Source organism: Piliocolobus tephrosceles, chromosome 21 (genome assembly GCF_002776525.5).
Source record: "Piliocolobus tephrosceles isolate RC106 chromosome 21, ASM277652v3, whole genome shotgun sequence".
NCBI lineage: Eukaryota > Metazoa > Chordata > Mammalia > Primates > Cercopithecidae > Piliocolobus > Piliocolobus tephrosceles.
Window position 1 is genome coordinate 17604857 of NC_045454.1, and position 24960 is coordinate 17629816.

The following is a 24960-nucleotide window of genomic DNA, read 5'->3' on the forward strand; positions in this document are numbered from 1 at the left end:
ATGTTGCTTGACCTCAGTATCCCCTGGGATAACAAGAGAAATGGCCTGAGAATGGGGCCTTTCAGTTATAACACCATTTTCCAATTGGATATATACTGTAAAATATTCTAATAAATAGCTTGAGATTCCATACATGCAGGCCTTCAGGAAATTATATCAGGATCTCAAACTCTAGGACTCCTGCCAGGTTTATATGGCACCTCTCAAGCAACAGCTGAGAGATGAGCCAAGTCCTGTCTCAGATTTTAACCCCTAGGGCTCAATTCTCTCACTACTTTTCTAGGGGCAGGGTGGGAAGCAGGCCCCTCTGCTACTGTGGATCCTTTCTCCTTCAGTCTGGAGCCTCCTCCATACCACACTGGGTCAGGAAGGCTTTCCCCTTCTACTCCTCAACAACCTTCAGTGCTGTCCCCAGTGTGGCTCCAACTGGGCTCCAAGTCAGCACCCTCCTTCACTTCCCCACCATCCCAGGGCTACTTTCCCCCTGGGAGGTAATGGGTGGAACTAGAGGGGCAGCTCAGGTACATGGATCCTTATCAACGTCAGACATAAGTCAAGGTAAGGATTGGTTTGGTTGGTTCTTGACAATCCAGATAGGTTTAGTGATTAATTTGTTAAGTTTATTCTAACCTTTCCTTTGACTTAACAAGGTGTTCTTGTAGTCCTAACTCATTGTTGTACTCCTGGTGAAAATACATGAATCTTGAAAAGGCTAAGAAATATGCAGAGGAGATGGCCAGATATAATCCTGGCCATGTCATTTACTGGGTATCTAGTGAGGCAGTCCCAGAGCAGAACCCCCAGTAGGTTTATACGGATGACAGGGACTGATTAAGGATAAATCACTTCCTTAATTGCGTGTCAGAGGAAATAAGGAGGTGTCAGACAAAACCAGTAAAGTATAATAAAGTAAAATAATTGCTCAGGAAGTGGATGAAAAATCCAGCTGTGTACCTTAATAGGCTCTCTGAGGCTTTCAGAAAGTATAGTAGCATAGACCCAAAGACCAGTGAAGGCCTAACACTTCTGGCCGTGCATTTGTATAACTCACACTGTACCAGACATTTGGGGAAAGCTTCAAAAGCTGGAAGCTGACCCTTAGACCTCTGAAGCAACATTGGTAGCAGAGGTCTTCAACATTTTTAACAATTGGGACCAGGCAGAGAAGGAGGAGAAAAATGAGAGAATTAAAAGACACACATTTTGGCTGCCATAATCACAGGCCCACCTTGAGGGGACCTTAGGTAACAGAGAAACCTGGATGGCGGGGCCAACTAAACCCCACCCAATGTCGGTGGAAATGGGGTGCAACCAGTGTGCTTACTGTAAGAAGAGGAGGCACTGAAGAAAGGACTGTCCCTTGTTTTCTGGGAAGCCAGGATGGAGTGGACCTCCTCAACCCACTCCTCTTGTTGCTGGCCTCTCAAATAAAAAGGCTATCCCCTTTGAATGAGGGGTTCTCAAATGCTTATCTGCCTCCAGTCCTGAAGAGTTCCATCACCATCACCACTGCGAAGCCTTGGGTCACCCTCAGTATGGCAGGTAGGAAAAGTGAATTCCTTATGGATACCAGAGTCCCCTACTCTGTCCTGACCCACCCTGTTGGATCTCTGTTCAGTGCCAATTGTACGGTGACAGGAACAGATGGTCAACCCAAGGTAAGACAGTTTACCTTTCCTTTGACTTGTAAAATTGGATCTAAGGCTATCACCCATTCCTTCCTATATGTCCCTGAGTGTCCCTTTCCTTTAATGGTTCATGATATATTATCTAAGTTGGGAGCCTCAGTTTCCCTTCAGGGGAATGACATACAAGTCTCAGTGCCCCCTGAGAAAGGAATCCATTTATTGGCCCTTTTGGCTCCCCAAGATCAGAAGCTACCCCCAGTCCTAGAAAAGATACTGATTTGAGTGGAAAAGTCCATATGGGATACCAACATTTCAGGACAGGTCATCAATGAGGAGAATATTAAAATAAAGCTTAAGCCAGGCCTACCCTACCCATGCAAGCCAAAAGACCATTTGAGGCCAGAAGCCCTACAATGGATATGGCCCCTTCTGGAAGCATTTACACAGAACAGACTAATTCAGCCTGCAGTCCCCTTGTAATACACCAGTCCTGCCTGTGAAGAAACCAAATGGAGAATACCACTTTGTTCCACACTTTAGAGTAGTGAATGACTCAGTTGTTCCCACTCATCCTTCAGTCCCTAATTCATACACACTCCTCTGAAATTCCTGGGTGCACACAGTTTTACACTGTGCTGGATCTAAAGGATGCTTTCTTTTATATATGCTGTATCCTGACTCCACCTACCTTTTTGCCTTTGAATAGAAGGATCCAGAGACCCAAGAAACTCCCCAATGTGCTTGGATAGTGCTACCCCAGGGATTTCCAGATAGCCTCCACCTCTTTGGGCAAGCCCTGGAAGTCCTAATTCAGAAGCTAGGGCCTGTCCAAAGGCCAGTGACTGACTTTTTAAACCAACTGGACCCAGAAGCCCAGGGGTGGCCTGGCTGGCTTCGGGCAGTGGCAGCCACCAGCCTCCTGGTCAGGGAGATCTCCAAACTCATGCTAGGCCAACCCCTTGAAATTTTTACTCCGTACCAGGTCCAGAATGTGTTGGAAATCAAAGGGAGCCACTGGCTAACTGGAGGAAGGTTAACTCAAAATCCAGCCCCACTGTTAGAAACCCCAGACTTGACCTTAAAGATATATGAGTCCTTGAATCCTGCCAGCATCCTTCCCTTGCCTACCTTGGGGACACTGGAACACACCTGTGTGGAAACTTTAGAACAGATCTAGTTGGATAAATTTACAGGACACCCCTTGAGAGAATCCAGATGAAGAGTGGTTTACAGATGGGAGTTGTTTTGTAGAAAATGGAGCCTATAGGCCGGGCGTGGTGGCATGCCATCACACCCAGCTAACTTTTTGCATTTTAGCAGAGATGGGTTTCACCATGTGGCCCAGGCTAGTCTTGAACTCCTTGACTTGTGGTGCACCTGTAATCCCAGCTGCCCAGGAGGCTGAGACAGGAGAATTGCTTGAACCTGGGAGACAGAGGTTGCCTTGAGCCAAGATGGCGCCATTGCACTCCAGCCTGGGTGACAGAGCGAGACTCTGTCTAAAAAAAAAAAGAAAACAAAGAAAAGAAAATGGAGCCCAGAAGGCAAGACATGCTATTGTCAACGTATGCTGGACCAGAGAGGCAAAATTACTTCCCTCAAGCACTTCAGCTCAGGAAGCAGAGCTCCAAGCCTTAGTTAAGGGCTCTCCAGCTTGGAGAAGGGAAGAGACTTAATATATATACTGATTCTAAGTATGGATTCCTAATGCTCCATGCTCCTGCAACTGTCTGGAAAGTGGAGAATGCTAATTGCCAGGAGCTCCCCGACAAAACACAAGGAAGCGATTTTATTCCTTCTTGAGGCATTCAGCTCTGCGTTAGTCCATTCTTACACTGCTATAAAGACATACCTGAGACTGGGTAATTTATAAACAAAGGAAGTTTAATTGACTCATAGTTCTGCATGACTGGGAGGCTTCGGGAAACAACCATGGCAGAAAGTGAAGGGGAAGCAAGGAACATCTTACATGGGAGCAGGAGAGTGAGTGAAGGAAGCCACACACTTAAGCTATCAGATCTCATGAGAACTCACGTACTATCATGAAAACAGCACTGGGGAAACTGCCCCTGTGATCCAGTCACCTCCCACCAAGTACTTCCCTTGACATGAGGAGATTACAATTCAAGATGAGATTTGGGTGGGAGCACAGAGCCAGACCATATTAAGCTCCCTGCCCAAATAGCTGTTATGTCCTGTAAAGGGCAACCAAAAGACGATTCTTTAATCAGCCAAGGTAACAACCAGGCTGACAGAGCTGCCAAACAGGCAGCTCGGATGGGACCATTTTGGCCCTTGTAATTGGTCTCTCCACTTTGCCTTCAAATCCCCAGTACAGTCAAAAATTGAGCAGATGAAAGAGGGTATAATTTAGATGGTTAGGGTGTCTAGAAGATCAGCAACAATGCCTCTTCCTACCAGAAGCCGACCAATGGAAAGTCATCAAAAGCCTTCATGAGGCAACTCATTATGAGAGAGACTCACTATGGAATTTAATCCAAAATCTCCTTGTGGGCAAGGCTTTAAAAGCTACAGCATGATAGGCATGGTGGTTCACACCAGTAATCCCAGCATTTGGGGAGGCCAAGGCAGGAAGATTGCTTGAGCCCTGGAGATCAGGACCAGCCTGGGCAACATGGTAAGGCCCTGTCTCTACAAAAACATTTTAAAAAGTTATCTCGGCATGGCGGAATGCATCTGTGGTCCTAACTACTTGGGAAGCTGAGGTGGGAGGATTGCTTGAGCCCAGGAGGTTGAGGCAGCAGTGAGCCAAGATTGCACAATTGCATTACAGCCTGGGTGACAAAGCGAGACCTTGTCTCAACAACAACAACAACAAAAGCCACAGTGGGCTGAGTACAGTGGCTCACACCTGTAAGCCCAGCAGTTTGGGAGGCTGAGGTGGGTGGATTACCTGATATCAGGAGTTCGAGACCAGCCTGGCCAACTTAGTGAAACCCCGTCTCTACTAAAAGTACAAAAATTAGCTGGGTGTGGTGGCAGGCACCTGTATTCCCAGCTACTCGGGAGGCTGAAGCAGGAGAAATGCTTGAACCTGAGAGGCAGAGGCTGCAGTGAGCGAAGATTGTGCCACTGCACTGCAGCCTGGGTGACAGAGCAAGACTCAGTCTCAAAAAGTAAAAATAAAAAAGCCACAGTGGACTCTGTAACTCAAGCATGTGAAGTTTGTCTTAGAAATAATTCCTGAGCCCATCCACTGACTCTGCCCCAGTGCAGCATAAGAGGACCTATCCTGGAGAAGATTGGCAAATTACACAGATACCCTCTAAAGGGGAATTCAAATATATTCTGATTTTTATAGACACTTTCACAGTCTGGGTGGAAACTTTCCCCACACAAACAGAAAAAGCAATTGAAGTTTGTAAATGACTGCTTAAAGGCCAGGTGCAGTGGCTCACACCTGTAATCCCAGCACTTTGGGAGGCTGAAGTGGGTGGATCACCTGAGGTCAGGAGTTTGAGACCAGCCTGGCCAACATGGTGAAACCCCATCTCTACTAAAAATACAAAAATTAGCTGGGCGTGGTGGCACTGGGCACCTGTAATCCCAGCTACTAGGGAGCCTGAGGCAGGAGAATCGCTTGAACCCTGGAGGCGGAGTTTGCAGTGAGCTGAGATTGTGCCTTGCATTCCAGCCTAGGTGACAAGAGCGAGACTGTTGTCAAAATAATAATAATAATAATAACAACAACCAAACCAAACAAACAAAAAGTAAATGGCTGCTTAAACAAGGAATTCCTAGGTTTGGGCTTCCAGCCTCCCTACAAAGTGACAATAGGCTGTCTTTTATCACCTAGGTCACCCAAGGGCTGTCTAGCAGTCTTAGCATCCAATACAAACTTCACTCTGCCTGGTATCCTCAATCTTCCGGGAAAATTGAGAGAATGAATCAAACCCTTAAAAAGAACCTTGGCTACAGTATGCCAAGAAGCCCAGAAATCATGGATTAAGTGCCTCCCTCTTGCCTTACTAAGAATAAGATCTACCCCAAAGGGGAACTTAAACCTCAGCCCGTTTAAAATGACCTATTGGAGCAGTCTTTTCTCAAGACAAACTTTCTAATAGATGAAGACTTAAATCAGGCTTTGAAATACATTATCAACTTGGGAAAAGTTTAGCAGACCATATAATAATAAAATGTTACCCTAGCGGGGTAAGATGATTTTGGATCATATCCCTATTAGCCCAGGTGCACAGGTCATACTCAGGATACGGCGAGGGTCTGGCAGTCTGGCATGAATCATGCTCCCACTATACCGTCCTCTTTTTTTTTTTTTTTTTTTTTTTTTAGATGGACTCTCGCTCTGTAGCCCAGGCTGGAGTGCAGTGGTGCGATCTCGGCTCACTGCAACCTCCGTTTCCTGGGTTCAAGCAATTCTCCTGCCTCAGCCTCCCAAGTAGCTGGGACTACAGGCACATTCCACCACACCCGGCTAATTTTTTTGTATTTTATAGACAGAGTTTCACTGTGTTAGCCAGGATGGTCTCGATCTCCTGACCCCATGATCTTCCTGCCTCGGCCTTCCAAAGTGCTGGGATTACAGGTGTGAGCCACTGTGCCCAGCCACTGTACCCTCTTCTACCTTACTGTAACCTCTTCCTTTTAGTCTGGGTGCAGGGTGCCTGGAGTCACAGTAGCCCTAGGCATATAGTGGACCAGGTGAGGCAGGCCTTGGAAAGGCTAAGAATCTCCCTCAATTCTCTTGCTAATGTGGTGTTGGACAACTGCTTGGCCTTACCCTCCATAACTTGGTTCCTTCCTTTCTTAAGCCCTTATTAGCTATCTTTCTTCTTTTAATCTTTAAACCATGTTTCTTTAACCTGCTGGTAAAATTTGTGTCTTCCAGACTACAGTAGTTTCATGTGAAGTTAATCATCATGCAAGACTTCCAGATTACTTATTAGCTGAACAGGAAGATGTTTGTACAGTCACCAAACCTCCTGTTGCACTTGGATAAATACTACTGGGCAAGTAGAGGTTAACACCCAGGCAGTTTACAATCAGGAAAGTGTTTACACTCTTTTGGTAAAGGAGAGTCAACTCAGTGTAGAATGTGTCAGATCAACCTTACCCTTGTAAGGCTTGTAACTTGGTTCCTCCCTTTCTTTTTTTTTTTTTTTTTTTTTTTGAGACGGAGTCTCGCTGTCACCCAGGCTGGAGTGCAGTGGCCGGATCTCAGCTTACTGCAAGCTCTGCCTCCCGAGTTTACGCCATTCTCCTGCCTCAGCCTCCCGAGTAGCTGGGACTACAGGCGCCCGCCACCTCGCCCGGCTAGTTTTTTGTATTTTTTAGTAGAGACAGGGTTTTACCGTGTTAGCCAGGATGGTCTCGATCTCCTGACCTCGTGATCCGCCCGTCTCGGCCTCCCAAAGTGCTGGGATTACAGGCTTGAGCCACTGCGCCCGGCCGGTTCCTCCCTTTCTGAAGCCTTTCTTGGCTATCTTTCTTCTTTTAATATTTAAATTTCTTAATCTTTAAATTTTTAATTTTTAAACCATCCTTGTTTAACCTGCTGGTAAAATTCATATCTTTCAGACCATAATGCTTTCATGCCCAGTAAATGGTCTTGCCAGGCTTCCAGCCTGTTTCAGAGACCACTGGCCCAGAGCCGTATCAGCCTCTTCAGCAAGCCACAAGAAATTCCTCCTCCTCCTGGAAATAGATGTAGGGACTATGTCCATGCTTAGCAGAAAGTAGTTCTAGAAGAGACCTTTGCCCAAAACCCCCTTAAGAATAAGGAGAATGAAATGTCTTGGCTGGGAATGAGACTGAGACAGCTGGCTGGCTTCCTATTTTGAGGTAGTTTAGTGAAAAAAACAAAAGCCCCTTACTCAAGCTGTAGCTTATCTGCAGCGGGATAATGAAGGAATAAGAGAGACCAAGGGGTTGAGGAGGAATTATTTAATTATTCAGGTGCACCGACCCAGTCAGGTTAACATCCAAAGGACTGAGCCCTGAACAAAGAGTCGAGCTACCTTTTAAGCATTTCGTGGGGGCCAGGGGAGATCTGTGCAGGGGGAAGCATATCACAGAAGTGAGAAACAAAGACAGTTAGTCAATTGAGACATGCATTATATCATTTCTTAATTTTCAAGGAACAGCATGTTTTACGTCTTGGGATCATCTGTCTAGTGACCTTGCAGCTGCACAGCTAGAGAAACAGAGTCTTCACAATGCCTGGGAAAGGTAGAGATAAGGCTCACTAGCCACAGAAAAACAGGCAGTTAATTTTAAAGGACTCCAGCTCTTTCTCTTCCTCAGGGGGAATTGGGTTTTCTTACATATAACTGAGTTTTCTTACACATTCTTTATTTCTTTTAATTCCTGTTCTATACCTAATCTCCAGCCAGTCAGCCTCAGAGGCCCAAGAAGCTATTAACCACAAGTTCCTGCTTTAGGGGGTTAGGGACTTCCCCAACAAGCTGCAGGAACAGCTTAAGTTTCAACTTATAGTGATATTTTCCTTATTTCAATGCTAAAAATCATGCTCAGAGGTAGAGATTTAAAATGCTAATGTTACATGCAATGTATGAAAAAGCATGTTGAACCATTGTGCAGGCACCAAGAAATCCCTTGTTAACACGTGATGACAGGCACATCACGGCGTCTGGACCCCTACAAGACAGTTTGACTTGCTGCCTGTGGAGAGCAGCCTACCCTTTTCTTTTCACGGTGCTGACCTCCCTTGTGCACAAACTAAAATAAACTTTCTTTTTTTTCTCTTTAATATTGTATCTGGTAATCTCACTTGATTTCTATCTTAGGAGACTACAAGAAGCCAGGGTGATGGTAACCTCTCTGTCAAGATGACATAGATTTATTTTTCCTGGCTCCTCTCTGCTAAAAACCCTGGAATGATAGACATCCTTAAGAGGACTCTGAAACATAGAAAGAAGGAAAACTGACAAGGGGCCTTCAAACTCGAGAAACATCTCAGTGGCCCAGCATCTCTCAATTTCTCACCCAATGACAGGAGGTGGTCTAGATCCAGCATCTCCCCAGCACCCTATCCAGCAGCAGAAAGCACCCAGGTAGGTGCTTTCCCCACCCTGGTGGATGGCGGAGATTACGGAAGAGCCTGCTGGCACCACACAGGCCAGGGAAGTACTCTCTACCCTTTTGTGCCAGTGTCTCCTACTCCTAACCTAGCAGTACCAAGCAGGCCCCAAGAAAATGCTTTCAACCTCTGTTGGTGGTACTAGCAGGAATTGGGTGTGAGCTCAACCAGCACCAGACAAATGAAATAGACCAGAATACTAATGCAAGGGCTCTGAAAACTAAATTGTCATTGGAATCACAACACACAAAAGTAGGCCAGGACTGCATGCTAACCTAAAAAGAATGACTGCTAAAATAGAAGAGTTAAATAGGATCCAGGATCTCCTCTCATAATATCAGAAATGTCCAGGATCTAATTAAAAAATCATAAATAATATGAACAACCAGAAAAATCACAACTTGAATGAGAAAAGCCAATCAACAGTCTATCACTGAGATGAATCAGATTTTGGAATTATCTGACATAGATCTAAAGTAGCCATCATAAAAATGTTTCACCAAACAAGTAGAAAATTCCTTGAGAAGATGGGAAAAAAGGAATATCTCACCAGAGAAATGGAAAATATGTTTTTAAAGAACCAAATGGAAATGATAAAACTGAAAAATATAATAACTAAAAACTCTCTGGAAAGGCTCAAGAGCAGAATAACTATGACAAAGGAAATAAGAAGTGAACTTGAAGATAGAACAATAAAAATTACCCAATCCAAAAAACAGAGGGACAATCAACTTTAAGAAAAAGAAACAGAAAATGACTAACAAGGGCTCAGAGAACCTACAGGACAATTACAAAATAGCTAACATTTGTTTTATCAGATTAACAGAAGGAGAAAAGAAAGTGGGGCTGAAAAATAGTTGAAGAAATAATGACCAAACCTTCCCAAATTTGGCAAAAGACATAAACCTACAGATGCAAGAAGCTAAACAGAATAAATCTGAGGGACTCCATGCCAAAACACAGTATAACTAACTTACGAAAACAAAGGCAAACAAAACAATGAAACTATCTTGGAAGCAGCTAGAGAGGAATTATAAATTGTCTATAGGGAACACTGATAAAATGACAATAAATTTCTTATCAAAAATCATGGAGAAGAAAGCCTGAAACAATACTCTTCAAGTGCTGAAAGAAAATAACTATCTACTGAGAACCTTTTTTTTTTTTTTTGAGAGAGAGTCTCACTCTGTCCTCCAGGCTGGAGTGCAGTGGTGTGCTCTTGGCTCTCTGCAACCTCCATCTGCTGAGTTCAAGTGATTCTCCTGCCTCAGCCTCCCAAGTAGTTAGGACTACAGGCGTCCGCCACCATGCCCAGCTAATTTTTGTACTTTTATTAGAGACAGGGTTTCACCACGTTAGCTGGGCTGGCCTGGAACTCCTGACCTTGTGATCTGCCCACCTCAGCCCCCTAAACTGCTGGGATTACGGGCATGAGCCACTGCACCCAGCCGAGAATCTTATATCCAGCAAAATTATCTTTGGGGAATGAAGAAGAAATGAAAAGCTTTTAGATGAAGGAAGACTACAAGACTTTGTCATCAGTAGAATTATTTTTAAAGAATGATTAAAGGAAGTTCTCCAAACTCCAAATGTTACGGGAAAAGGCTCAGAACTTCAGAAAGGAAGGAAGAATAGCAGAATGGACAAAAATATTGATAAATATAGCAGATTACCCTCCTCATGAGTTTTTAAAAATCGTAGTTGGTTGAAGAAAAAATTATAGTATCATCTGATGTCGATAGGAAGAGACAATACTTAAAATAGTTATTATATATGAATATACACACGTATAAGTAGGAGGGTAAAAGGATGTATATGAATATAAAGTTTCAACACTTCAATTAAAGTGGTAAAATATCAATAAGTTGGATTATCAGTTACATATGTATATTGTAGTACTAGAGCAAGTGCTAAGAAAATTCTACAAATTATGTATTCAAAAACAAATCAAAAAATAAAAATGGAATGCTAAAAATTGCTCATATAACTCAAAGGAATGCAAGAAAAAATAAGAATGAGAAACGGAACAAATGGAAGATGAATAATAAAATGATAAACTTAAGTCGAAACATATCAATAACTACTTTAAATGTAAATAGTCTATCTACTTACATGAAATAAAAGACCAGAGATAGGTAGAGTGAATTTTAAAAAATGACCCAAGTAGATATTGTCTCCAAAAAGCTTTACTCCAAATATAACAACATAGGTAGGTTGAAAATAAAATAATAGAAAATATTAATTTTATTAATTTATATTATTATAAATATAAATTTTAGGCTGGGCATGGTGGCTCACTCCTATAATCCCAGCACTTTGGGAGGCCAAGGTGGGTAGATCACTTGAGGTCAGGAGTTCAAGACCAGCGTGGCCAACATGGTGAAACCCCGTCTCTACTAAAAATACGAAAATTAGCCAGGCGTGGTCACAGGTGCCTGTAATAGCAGCTACTTGGGAGGCTGAAGCAGGAGAATTGCGTGAACCTGGGAGGCAGAGACTGCAGTGAGATGAGCCCATGCCCTTGCACTCCATCTTGGGCAACAGAGTGAGACTCTGTCTAATATATATACATATTTTTTAAATATAAATTTTTAAAAGGAAGGAAGTACTATATTAATATGAAAATATTTTCCTTCAGCACAAAAAACATTGCTAAAAACAAAGGATCATTCTGCCAAGACATTGCAATCCTAAGGTATATGTACCAAACAACAGAGATTCAAGTACATGAAGCAAAAACCAATAGAGTTGAAAGGTGAAATAGACAAGTCCACAAATATAGTTGGGGAATTAAAAACCTCACTCTCACCAAATTGATAGAACTACCAGGGATAAAATATGTGAGAGTATCAAAGAACTGAATAACAGCATCAATCAACAGGATCTAATTGATATTTATAGAATGCTCTATTCAACAATAGACAAATCCACAAATGCATTTGGGAAATTCAAAGCCTTGCTCTTGTTAACAACAACAACGACAAAGTAGTTCTTTTGTTTCATTGATTTTCTCATGTTCAGTTTTATTAATTTCTGTTCTTTATTATTTCCTTTCTTCTGCTTTGTGTTTGTTTTGGTCTTTTACTACTTTCTTGTGTAAGAGCTTAGATTATTGGTTTGAGAACTTTCCTCTTTTCTAATGTAAATGTTTAATGCCATACATTTCCCTTTAGCTATATCCCACATATTTTGAAATATCTTCTTTTCATTTTCATTTAATTCTATGTATTTTTGATACTTCCTGTTTGGCCCATGGATTATTTAGAAGTGAGTTGCTCAATATCTTTGTGAGTGGAGATTTCCCTGTTTTTCTGTTATTAATTTCAAGCTGATTCCATTATGATCAGAGAACATCTCCTATAGAATTTCAATTATTATAGGCAGAGAGGAAGTGTGAATGTCAAATGTTACAGGGAAGGAACTAGAGGCAAGTGGCAAATAATGGGTCGTTGGAGAGTTTAGAAAAACATCCAGTGCCTATGGAAGTCAGATTGTGGGATCCAGAGCATAAAGGAATTAAGTTAGAAATTGCCCACAAGCCTGCATTTAGCTGGAGAGAGTACATTCTCTCCCACTGTGCTCAGGTCTGTAAAGCCAAGACTAGTCAGAGGGGCCCAGGGGTCTGGGATGGTGTAGCCAGTGCACATGTTGCAGGGAGACAGAGGCAGATAAGCAGAGAGAGGCTGAAAGGCTCAGATACACAAATACCCTTGTTTGGGCTCAGAGCAAGCCTGCCAGTGGAGGAATGCGATTTCTCTGACGATAAGGAAGTGTCCTCAGAGTTTATTTCCCGGGTCACCAAAGGGTTTCCTGAGAATTGATATAATACAGGGTAAGGCACAGGGCTGTGTACACACACACACACACGCGCACACACACACCACTTGGGCCTTAAAAGGAGTGAGAAAGAAGACCAAAAGGGATTGTCACAGAATATTAATTTGTGAGATCTCCCACCACAACCATCCCATTTCTGGGGACTCTGGCTGTGGAGAGCGATGATGAATTTTGAAGGCAGAAAGCTTCTTTCTGTGATCAACCAGGGGAACCCCCAAGGCTTAAAGAGAATTGAGAGCCAGAAACGCCCATGAAACTCACCCTGATTCTTTCCCTTCACCTCCCATTTGTCTCTGAGTGCCTCAAACTACAAGACAGGTATCGCATACAGAGGATCTTATTATCTTTTTTCTTTTTCTCCCCAGGTCAGAGTGCAGTGGCATGATCACGGCTCGCTGCAGCCTCAGACTCCTAGGATCAAGCAATCCTCCCACCTTAGCCTCCTGAATGGTGGAGACTACACACTCAGTTTATTTTTGTATTTTTTATAGAGAAAGGGTCTCACTATGTTGCCCAGGCTGGTCTTGACCTTGTGGCCTCAAGTGATCCTCCTGCCTCAGCCTCCCAAGTAGCTGGGACTACAAGTGTGCAACATCTGCCTGGCTAATTTTTGTATTTTTTGTAGATACAGGGTCTCACAATGTTGGTCTTGAACCAGGCTGGTCTCAAACTTGTGGCCTTAAGCAATCCTCCTGCCTCAGCCTCCCAAAGTGCTAGAATTACAAGCTGAGCCACTCTGCCTGACCTCACACAGAGAATTTTCACATCTTGGTTTGCAATTGCTGTTTCCTCCTAGGAATCCTGACGTCTCCTCCTCCCAGTCCTTATCTCTTTCAGGGACTCAACAGCCCCTTCCACCAACTTTTAGACCCTTCAGGGACCCCGGCATCCTTTTCCCAAAGCTTCCATTTCCTGTGGGTCCCCTGCCCCTGCTTGTTTCTTGTTATCTCTGGCTTTTAATCTCCTATTTAGTCACTTCATTTTCCTGGTTGACTTTATGTCCCAGTCAACTCTGAGCCTTTATCTTTCCCTCCAGGAATGTGCCTTGGGTGGGCATGGGGATTGGTGCTCCAGGGAGAGAGAAGCCCCCGCACCCACTCTGGCCTCCCAGAGTGAGATATCTTATCCTGTGATAAGAGAGGAGGAGCCCTAGAGGCAGCAGCTGCTAGGGTGTTGGTCCAAGAGGGCACCCACGCTTTGCAGCTGTTGGTCCCAGGGGAGACTCCCCTAGCAAACAGTGAGATCCTGGATCAGGGAGAAGGCAGGTAGGGCATGGGTCCGGCCAGCTTCTCAGAGGAGCTGACTCCAGATGAGAAAGCCCAACTTTCACCTCATTCTGCTCCTTGTGTGCAACCTAGACCTCCACCTCCCATCTCAGGCAAATTCTGGGGTGATGGAGAGGCACAGAGTCCCCTAAACCTGTTCAGCTAGCCCCTGCTAAGAGCAAACCCTCCCTACACACAAAAATACCCCCCCAAACCAACAGGTCCTGGCTCTTCCTTGGTCCCCACAGGCTGGGGAGTCCCTGGCCACCTATATCCTATTTCCAGGGGCAGGTGTCTGGAATCAGAAGTGGAATCCAGGTGTCTGTGTGGAACCGGGAAACAGAGGCCATTGTCCCTTCTTCACATATTGCCTCAGTCCCAGTGCTCACCTGCATGCTGGCCTGCGCCCGCACCAGAAGAGGCTGCCCCCCAGCTCTACAGTCTTTGAAAATTTCTTTACATCTCTGGGACATAAAGATGCCCAGAGAGGCAGGTTTTGGTGTTCCCGTTTTGCAGATGAGAAACCGCAAAGGCCCCACTGGGCTTTGGTGGAAGTCTTGTGTCCCACTCCGTAGCCTCAGACTCCTGCCCATCCCAGACACCTGCCCCTAGTGGTGTCTGGAAGCAGGATGTGGGTGGCTAGGGACTCCCCAGCCTGTGGGGACTGAGGAGGAACCAGGACCCGGATATGGTTGTTCCTCATTGTTGTTCCTGGCAGGAGCCAAAGGAAGGAATCTAGCCACTAAACCAGCAGATATGACCACATGCCACCTCCCGCCTCGCTGCCCACACCCCCACCCCACCCTGCCTCCACCCAGGGACCCAGGTGTTCAGCTTTCTGCTCCCCAGCTATCTCCCTCAGAGACCCCACCCTTCCAGGACCAAACTTTCCAGAAGGCATCCAGGGAATGGCCAGGAGCCGTCCTCACTTCCTTCTTGGAACCCAGGCATCCAGAATCACCATCCCTCCTTCCCAGGCCTTCACAGTTTCCCATTTCATCTGGCCCTAAGGATGGCAGCCTCCTCCAGGAAGTTGGCATCATCTGCCTGGCACATGACCCAGGGTGTGGCCTGAGGGGCCCAGAAACTCCACTATATAGCCCTGCCACAGGGCAGGCCCTGCAGCTCCAGGAACCTGCAGGTGAGAAGGGCTGGGGTCCCCTTTGGAAGTGGAACAGCAGGTCCCCTACTCTTGCTCCTGGCTTTAGGCCTCCTCATCCTACCCCTAGACCCACAAGACAGCCAACTCCCCACCCCGTCCCTGGCTACTGCCCTCCCCACCCGATCTCCAGACCCACTGGACAGCCAGCCTCCCCTATACACACACTGGTCCTTGGATCCATACCCCCTGGTCCAATCTGCCTGACTTCTTTCCACACCTCAGCCTTCATGGTCCCAGGTGGCCCTTGTCATGAGAGTGGGCCCTTCTGCCGAGGACAGTCTCCAACAGAGGCAGTGACTCAGCCTCCTATGATCCCTTCTCTTTTCCTACTGCAGCCATGGGTGCCCTGTGGAGCTGGTGGATACTCTGGGCTGGAGCAACCTTCCTGTGGGGTAAGTCAGACCAAGACCCTCTCCATGTCCTTGTTCCAACCTGGGGAACTCTGCCTGGGTCCATGCCTTCCATGTGTGCCTCCTCCACATGTCACCCCAGGCTAGCTGAGGCAGGAGAGAGGCCCTTAGGCTCTGCAGAGGGATGTGGTAGAATTCACCGATTCTCACCCTTTTCTGGATGGGAGCACTGGTGAAAACCTTAGTCCCCAAACTCAAGTGTGCACAAACTGTCTTGGTTTTCTGCAACTCAACTAAGGTTTTGACTCTGAGCCTCATTCTGCTGAGTTGATGGAAAATTTCATGAAAGTTGTTTTTGGAGGCTGTCGTCCCCAATTCTCCCAGGGATGTGTCCGGAAGTAAAATTTTAGGCAAAGTACCGGGGGGAGGATGGGATATGAGGGCCCTCTAGTCACCAGTCAGCATCCATCTAGGCTACTTTTGAAATGTCCGTTTTCCCTGATCCCCTGGCCCCCTGGGATATCCTTCAAGGCCCCTTTTATATGGAAGGTGGTCATTACATAGTCCCCCCCGCCACTCTCTTCAAGGTTCCTTAGACCTCTCTCTCTCTCTCTTCTCAGCTCCAGAGATGCTCTTCCTAGTTGGGGGTGGTCAGAAGCCCCCACTACCATCTATTTCTAGGAGACAATTCATCCACCCTTCCATAATCCCCTTGTTTTCTTTATCCCCTTTTCACAAACCCCCAAGTCCCATTATTATTATTATTATTTGAGATGGAGTTTCACTCTTGTTGCCTAGACTGGAGTGCGAGGGTGCAATCTCAGCTAATTGCAACCTCCATCTCCTGGGTTGAAGTGATTCTCCTGCCTCAGCCTCCCTGGTAGCTGGGATTACAGGCGCCCCACACCACCATGTCTGGCTCATTTTGTATTTTTAGTAGAGATGGAAATTCACCATGTTGGTCAATCTGGTCATGAACTCCTGACCTCAAGTGATCCACCCACCTTGGCCTCCCAAAGTGCTGGGATTACAGGCGAGAGCCACCGCATCTGGTCCCTACAAGTCCTATTAAGACAAAAATCAGTTGGGTGCAGTGGGTCATGCCTGTAATCCCAACACTTCAGGAGGCTGAGGCAGGAGGATCACCTGAGCCCAGGGGTTCAAGACCAGCTTGGGCAACAAAGTGAGACCCTGCCTCTAGAAAAAATTTTAAAAAATGAGCCAGGCACATAGTGCATGTCTGTGGTCCCAGCTATACTGGAAGCTGAGATAGGAGGATCCCTTGAGCCCAGGAGGTTGAGGCTGCAGTGTGTTGTGTTTAAGCCACTGCACTCCAGTTTGCAAAAAGATGAAAATCATGCATACACCAGCAGCAGAGTACATTCACTTTGAGCTCCAAAGTGCTTAAAACAATTGTGGGTTGGAGATTTCACATGAAAATTCAGATAGCCAGTTTCTCTTTAAAAAACAGAACGGCCAGGCATGGTGGCTCACGCCTGTAATCCCAGCACTCTGGGAGACCGAGGCAGGTGGATCACCTGAGGTCAGGAATTTGAGACCAGACTGGCCAACATGGTGAAACCATGTCTTTACTAAAAATACAGAAATTAGCCAGGCATGGAAACCAGGAGGCGGAGGTTGCAGTGAGCCAAGATCGTGCCACTGCACTCCAGCCTGGGTGACAGAGTGAGACTCCATCTCAAAGGGGGGAAAAAAAAGAAAAAATACAAAAGTTAGCTGTGCATGGTGGCACATGCCTGTAGTCCCAGTACTCAGGAGGCTGAGGCAGTAGAATCACTGGAACCTGAGAGGCAGAGGTTCTGGAGAGCCGAGATCATGCCACTGCACTCCAGCCTGGGTGACAGAGCGAGACTCCGTCTCAAAAGAAAAAAAAAAGAAAAACAGGAAGGTCTTACAATTTAAAAAAGCTCACATTCTTTCATTATAACAGGTGAAATCTAGTCTCAACAGCCCACTTTATTTTTTTTTACTAGTTTATATATTTTTTAAAATTTTAATTTTTATGGGTACATAGTAGTTGTCTCCATTTATGGAGTACCTGTGATATTTTGATACAGGCATACAGTGTGTAATGATAAAATCAGGGTAACTAGGGCATCCATCACCTCAAGCATTTGTCATTTCTTTGTGTTAGGAACATTCCAATTCCACTCTCAGTTATTTTAAAATATACCATAAATTATTGTCAATAATAATCATCCTGTTCCGCTACCAAATACTGGATTTTATCCATTTCATCTAACTGTTTAACTGTATTTTTGTTTCCATTAACCATATCTGCTTATCCCCCACTCCCCACTATCATTTCCAGCCTGTGGTAACCATCATTTCACTCTCTATTTCTTTTTTCTTTTTTTTTTTTTTTTGGGAGCAACAGGGCTGTTTATTTCACCTGGGTGTAGGTGGGCTGAGTCCGAAAAGAGTCAACAAATGGTGGTGGGATTATCATTGGTTCTTATAGGTTTTGGGATAGGCGGTGAAGTTAAGAGCAATGTTTTGGGGGCAGGGGGTGAAGCTCACCAAGTACATTCTCAAGGGTGGGGAGAATTACAAAGAAACTTCTTAAGGGTGGGGGAGATTACAAAGTACATTGATCAGTTAGGGTGGGGCAGAAACAAATCACCATGGTGGAAGGTCATCAGTTAAGGCTATTTTCACTTCTGTGGATCTTCAGTTGCTTCAGGCCATCTGGATGTATACGTGCAGGTCGCTGGGGATATGATGGCTTAGCTTGGGCTCAGAGTCCTAACATTCCTGTCTTCTTACATTAATAAGAAAAATAAAACAAAATAGTGGTAAAGTGTTGTGGCAGTGAAAATTTTTGGGGGCGATATGGAGAGATAATGGGCGATGTTTCTCAGGGCTGCTTCGAGCAGGATTAGGGGCAGCGTGGGAACCTACAGTGGGAGAGATTCAACTGAAGATTTTGGGGTAAGGGGTGATATTGTGGGGTTGTTAGAAGGAGCGTTTGTCATATAGAATTATTGGTGATGGCCTGGATGCAGTTTTGTATGACTTGAGAAACTAAATGAAAGATACAAAGTCCGAATAAAAGAAGGAGAAAAACAGATATTAAAGGACTAAGAATTGGGAGGACCCAGGATGTCCAATTAGAGAGTGTCCATGGGGATTCAATGCTATTGTTTGCTTGGTTGGCGAGTTTTTGGGCTCTATCCTTGAGTTTTTTTATGTTGTCATATACCAGGCCAGATTGATTTAGGTAAAAACAACATTCTTCATTGATACAGAGTCCCCCTGGCTTTTTTTTTTAGCAATGAGTAAGTCAGGGCCTCCTCAAATTTGGAGGGAAGAGAAATGCAAAGCTAGCAATTGTTTGTTAAAGAAGGATTTGAGACGGCTAGGAGAGAGTGAGATTGATAGTGTGGTGGAGATAGCTGGGGAGAGGTAGAGGGTAGCATAAGAATGGGAATGAGAATAAGAGTAAGTATAAAAGTAAAGAATAGGACTTCATCAGGGTGAAAGTATTGGAGTGTACTGAAAATCTTCTATCCACTTAAAGAGAGACTTAAGGGTGGCAGTTTGAGGTAAAACCAGGAGCCACTGAATACCAAGAGCCTGAGAAACTGCTTGGGTGATTTGACTAGTAAAGGCCACTCCTGGGCAGGGTCAAGTCCCCGAGCTTGATGTGTAGGGAAGGGAGGGGGCCTGAACAATCCCTGAGGAGTAGTAGAATAGCAGATGGAACACTGAGAAGTGATTTCCTTAAGGATAGATTTCCACGATGGAAAGGAAATGAGAGGGTCTAAGAGGTGGGCTAGCAGCTTGTAACCTACATAGAAGAGGTTATGAGATGATGATAGAATAGAATGGGCCTGAGAGGCTGGAAGGAGATATTTTCCTTGGTCTAAGAACTATTTGCCTTGTGTGGGAAGAGATTGATAGGTGGAAGTTTCAGTCGGGGAGTAGGTGGGAGTGACGAGATGAGGAGAAAAACTGGCCATGAGGGACAGAAGTTGGAAAGCTAGCTGCTTATCAGCATAAGCATTGTCCTGAGTGATGGGATCTGATGCCTTTTGATGGCCCTTGCAGTGAATGACTCCAGCTTCCTTTGGAAGTAAAGTGGCCTTGAGAAGAGTTTTTATTAAAGAGGGATTAATGATGGAGGACCCTTGTGTAGTGAGGAAACCTTTCAGCTCATGAAACAGCATGGTGGTGCAGGATATGGGGTCAGTATAAATATTGACTCATAGTCCCTTTACAAGAGTGAGGGCCGGAATTAAGGCAATGAGTTTGGCTTGCTGAGAGGTAGTGGAGGGGGGCAGAGCAGTAGCCTCAATGACAGATGTAGAAGATACTATAGCATAGCCTGCCTTTGCTGGTGAGTGGCGATTAGGCCTGGTGGAACTGCCATCAATAAACCAAGTGTGATCAGGGTGAGGAACAGGAAAGAAGGAACTATGGGGAAATGGAGTGAATGTCAGGTGGATCAGAGAGATACAGTCATGGGGGTCAGGTGTGGTATCCGGAATAATGTGGGAGGCCGGATTGAAGTCTGGGCCAGGAACAATGGTAATTGTGGGAGACTCAACAAAGAGTGAGTATAGCTGAAGGAGCTGGGGAGCAGAAAGTATATGCGTCAGATGTGAGGAAGAAAATAGATTTTGGGAATTATGAGAGCTGTAGAGAGTGAGTTGAGCATAGTTGGTGATTTTGAGGGCCTCTAAAAGTGTTAGGGCGGCGGCAGCCACTGCACGGAGACATGATGGCCAGCCTAAAACAGTAAGGTCAAGCTGTTTGGACAAAATGGCCACAGGGCGTGGTCCCGGTCCTTGTGTAAGAATTCCGACTGCACAGCCCTGCACTTCAGCTGTGTGTAATGAAAAGGGTTGGGATGAGTCAGGGAGAGCTAGTGTTGGGGCAGTCTCTAAAGCTGTCTTCAAGGAACGGAAAGAGGGGTGGGGAAAGGATTTAGGATCTATGGGGTCAACTAGGTTTCCTTTTGTGAGTTTATATAATGGTTTTGTTAGGATTGCAAAACTAGGTATCCAAAGGCGGAAGTACCTAACCATGCCTAGGAAGGAAAGGAGTTGTTGTTTTGTAGAAGGGGTTTGGGTTTGGGAGATTAGCCATTCATGATCAGCAGGGTGAGTATGTGTGTTTTCATAAAGAATTATACTGAGATAGGTAACAGATGAGGAAGAAATCTGGGCTTGACTGAAGTAATGGGAGCTGTCTGTGAAGCCTTGCGGCAGTACAGCCCAGGTAATTCGCTGAGCCTGATGGGTGTCAGGGTCAGCCTAAGTGAAAGTGAAGAGAGGCTGGGATGAAGGGTACAATAGTAAAGAAAGCATGTTTGAGATCCAGAACAGAATAATGGGTTATGGAGGGGTTGCGGAGGGACCTATCGAGGATAGGAGAGTATATGACTTTGGCACCATGGGGTGGATAGGCTAGACAATTTGGTTGATAAGGCGCAGATCTGAACTAACCTGTAAGGCTTGTCCGGTTTTGGGACAGGTAAAATGGGGGAATTGTAAAGAGAGTTTTTAGGCTTTAAAAGGCCATGCTGTAACAGGCAAGTGACAACAGGCTTTAATCCTTTTAAAGCGTGCTGTGGGATGGGATATTGGCATTGAGCAAGGTAAGGGTGATTAGGTTTTAATGGGATGGTAAGGGGTGCATCATTTGTCACCAGGGAGGGAGTAGAGGTATCCTATACTTGTGGATTAAGGTGGGGAGATACAAGGACAGGATGTGGAGGAAGCTTTGAACTGGGGCAAAAGGTGGCAATGAGGTGTGGCTGTAGCCCAAGAATAGTCAGGGAAGCAGATAATTTAGTTAAAATATCTCAACCTAATAAGGGAACTGGGCAGGTGGGGATAACTGAAAAGGACTGAATAAAAGAACATTGTCCAAGCTGGCACCAGAGTGGGGGAGTTTTAAGAGGTTTAGAAGCCTGTGTTGTCAATACCCACAACAGTTATGGAGGCAAGGGAAACAGACCCTTGAAAAGAAGGTAACGTGGAGTGGGCAGCCTCTGTATTAATTAAAAAGGGGACAGACTTATCCTCCACTGTAAGAGGTACCGAAAGCATCTGTGATGATCCTGTAGGCTTCCGAGGCGATCGGGCAGTGTCAGTCTTCAGCTGTTAAGCCGAGAAGATCTGAGAAGGAGTCAGTCAGAGCCTTGGGCCAGCTGGACAGTCCAGTTTCCAGTGGGGTCCCACACAGATGGGACACGGCTTAGGAGGAATCCCGGGCTGCAGACATTCCTTGGCCCAGTGGCCAGATTTCCAGCACTTGAAGCAAGATCCTGGGGGAGGAGGTCCTGAAGGAATGCCTGACCGCTGTGGCTTAGGTGTTTTGAAGTTTTTGTGTGCTGGAGATATGGCTGGGGTTTCTCTCACAGCAGAGGCAAGTAATTGAACTCTTCTCTACTATTGTACACCTTGAAGGTGAGGTTAATTAAGTTCTGTTGTGGGGTTTGAGGGCCAGAATCTAATTTTTGGAGCTTTTTCTTATGTCAGGAGCTGACTGGGTGATAAAATGCATATTAAGAAGAAGGCAGCCTTCTGGCCCCTCTGGGTCTAGGGCGGTAAAGTGTCTAAGGGTTGTTGCTAAGCGGGCCGTGAATTGGGCTGGGTTCTTTACCTTGGGTAGTTTCTTTAAGTTTGTCATAATTAACAGCTTTGTAAGCTGCCTTTTAAGCCCTTCGACTAGGCAGGAAACCATGTTATCTCGCCTAGCTATACCTGGGGAATTGGCCTGATAGTTCCATTGGGGATCTCCTCGGGGAACTGCTCTAATGCCTTCCTAGAGATCTGGCTCATGAAGCTGGCGGTTGTCAGCATGAGACTGGGCTAGAGAAAAAGCTCTTTCCGATTCATCAGGGGAGAGGGTAGAAGTTAGGATGACATTTAAGTCACTCCAGGTTAAACTGTAGGACAGAGTTAGATATTGGAATTCCTGTACATATTTAGTGGGGTCTGATGAGAAACAGTCTAAACGCTAGCTGATTTGGGAAAGGTCTGATAGAGAAAAAGGCCCTGTATCCTGACTATGCCTTCAGCTCCAGCCACCTCTCTAAGAGGTGGGTAGGTGGAGGAGGGCTAGTCGCTGAACGAAACTGTAAACCAGACCGGGTGTGAGGAGGGGGGGCGATATAGAAAGATTATAGGGTGGGGGAGCAGAGGCTGAGGAAGAATTGGGAGCTGGCTCCACCTGGCAAGGAGCAGCCTGGGGAGAAGGGGAGAGATCTGATGAGTCTGTAGAAAAGAAGGATTCATAGGACTCGGAGCTTGGGGTGGAGACTGAAGGAACAGACAGGAGAGAAAGAAGAAAGAAGAAATATTTGGGACAAGTTGCATTGGGAGCAGAGACTAGGGAGGGACCAATGTGTAAAAGAATGCCTGGACGTCAGGCACTTCAGACCATTTGGCCATTTTTCGACAAAAATTATCTAGATCTCGTAGGATGGAGAAATCAAAAGTGCCATTTTCTGGTCATTTAAAACCATTGTTGAGTTTGTATTGGGGCCAAACGGTGTTGCAGAAGAAAATAAGATGCTTAGATTTTAGGTCAGGCGAGAGTTGAAGAGGTTTTAAGTTCTTGAGAACACAGGCTAAGGGAGAAGAAGAAGGAATGGAGGGTGGAAGTTTGCCCATAGTAAAGGAGGCAAGTTTAAAGAGAAGGGTAGAGACATGGAGAAGGGGGTGGGGAGCAGCCCTGGGCTGCAACGTGGGTGAGCACCAAAGCAGGTGTCCCCGCAATTGACTTGCCACCAAGGGAACATGGGTGAATGATCAAGGCAGGCATCCCCGCGGAGATCAGACACCAATGGAACGTGGGTGAATAATCAGAGAGGCCTCCCCGCAATGATTAAATACCAAGGGAAGGCTGCCTTCTGGAGTCTGTGACCAGCAGCAGAGTTTTGGGTCCACGGATAAAATGTGTCTCCTTTGTCTCTACCAGAAAATGAAAGGAATTGAAATTAAGAGAAGGAAGAGATTGAAGGGTGGCGCCGAGATTGAAGGGTGGCGCCAAGATTGAAAGGAGAAAGAGGTTGAGGGATAGTGAGAGAGGTTGGAGAAGAGAGTAAAAAGAGGCCACTTACCCGATTTAAAATCGGTGAGATCTTCCTTGAAATGGTTGGTCTGAGGACCCGAGGTCATAGGTGGATCTCTTCACGGAGTGAGGATGAGGACAGCGGATTAGTCTCCCGAAGGAGTCCCGCTGACCCGGGTCTTCAGCACCAAATGTTTCATGTGTCCGTGTGAAGAGACCACCAAACAGGCTTTGTGTGAGCAACAAGGCTGTTTATTTTACCTGGGTGCAGGTGGGCTGAGTTCGAAAAGAGAGTCAGCCTTCACTCTCTATTTCTACGAGTTCATCAGTTAAAAATTTTAAACTCCCATACATGAGTGAGAACATGTGAAATTTGTCTTTCTGCACTGGCTTATTTCACTTAACATAATGTCATCCAGTTCCATCCATGTTGTTGCAAATAACAGAATCTCATTCCTTCTTTTTTTTTCTTTCTTTTTTTTTTTTTTTTAGACCCAGTCTCATGCTGTTACCCAGGCTGGAGTACAGTGGCACTTTCTCGGTTCACTGCAACCTCCACCTCCCAGGTTCAAGTGATTCTCATGCCTCAGCCTCCCGAGTAGCTGGGATTACAGGTACATGCCACCATTCCTGGCTAATTTTTGTATTTTTAGTAGAGACAGGGTTTCACCATGTTGGCCAGGCTGCTCTCGAACTGCTTACCTGAAGTGATCCACCTGCCTCGGCCTCCCAAAGTGCTGGGATTTTAGGTGTGAGCCACTGTGTGGGGTGATCTCATTCTTTTTTTATGGCGGAATGATTCTCCATTGTTTGTGTATACTAAATTTCCATTATCCTTTCATCTGTTGATGGACACTTAGGTTGATTCCATATCTTGCCTATTATGAATACTGCTGCAATAAACATGGGAAAGCAGATGTCTCTTGGATATACTGACTTCCTGTCTTGGAAGGAAAGGAATTGCTGGATCATGTAGTAGTTCTAGTTTTAGTTTTCTGAGAAACCTTCATACTATTATTGATAGTGATTGTAGTGACTTACAGTCCCACCAACAGTGTAAGAGATTCCCTTTTCTCCACATGCTTACCAGCATTCATTATTGCCTTTCTTTAGGATAAAAGCCATTTTAACACAAGTGAGATGGTATCTCATTGTCCTCTGATGATTAGTGATGTTGAGCATTTTTTGATATACCTGCTGGCCATGTGTATGTCTTCTTTGAGAAATGTCTATTTAGATCTTTTGCCCATTTTTAAATCAGATTAATTCGGACGTGGTGGCTCACACCTCTAATCCTATCACTTTGGGAGGCCGAGGCAGATGGATCACTTGAGGTCAGGAGTTTGAGAGCAACCTGGCCAACATGGTGAAACCCTGTCTCTACTAAAAGTACAAAAATTAGCCAGGCATGGTGGTACATGCCTATAATCCCACCTACTTGGGAGGCTGAGGCAAGAGAATCACTTGAACCCAGGAGGCAGAGGTTGCAGTGAGCTGAGATCGTGCCACTGCAGTCCAGCCTGGGTGACAGAGCAAGACCCCATCTCAGACACACACACACACACACACACACACACACACACACACACACACA

The 24960-nt window shown here is 45.4% G+C and overlaps 1 protein-coding gene across 1 annotated transcript in view; it reads left to right on the forward strand.

The window, feature by feature from the left end:
- Window positions 1-14504: 14504 nt before the first annotated feature.
- The window catches only part of FCGBP (Fc fragment of IgG binding protein), a 48591-nt gene continuing 38135 nt past the window's right edge, over window positions 14505-24960 (forward strand). Inside the window, exons 1-2 of the mRNA XM_026447697.1 lie at window positions 14505-14949; window positions 15306-15362. Of these exons, the coding sequence (XP_026303482.1) occupies window positions 14565-14949; window positions 15306-15362 (442 nt within the window). The 5' untranslated portion in view covers window positions 14505-14564. The remainder of the gene's footprint in view (window positions 14950-15305; window positions 15363-24960) is intronic.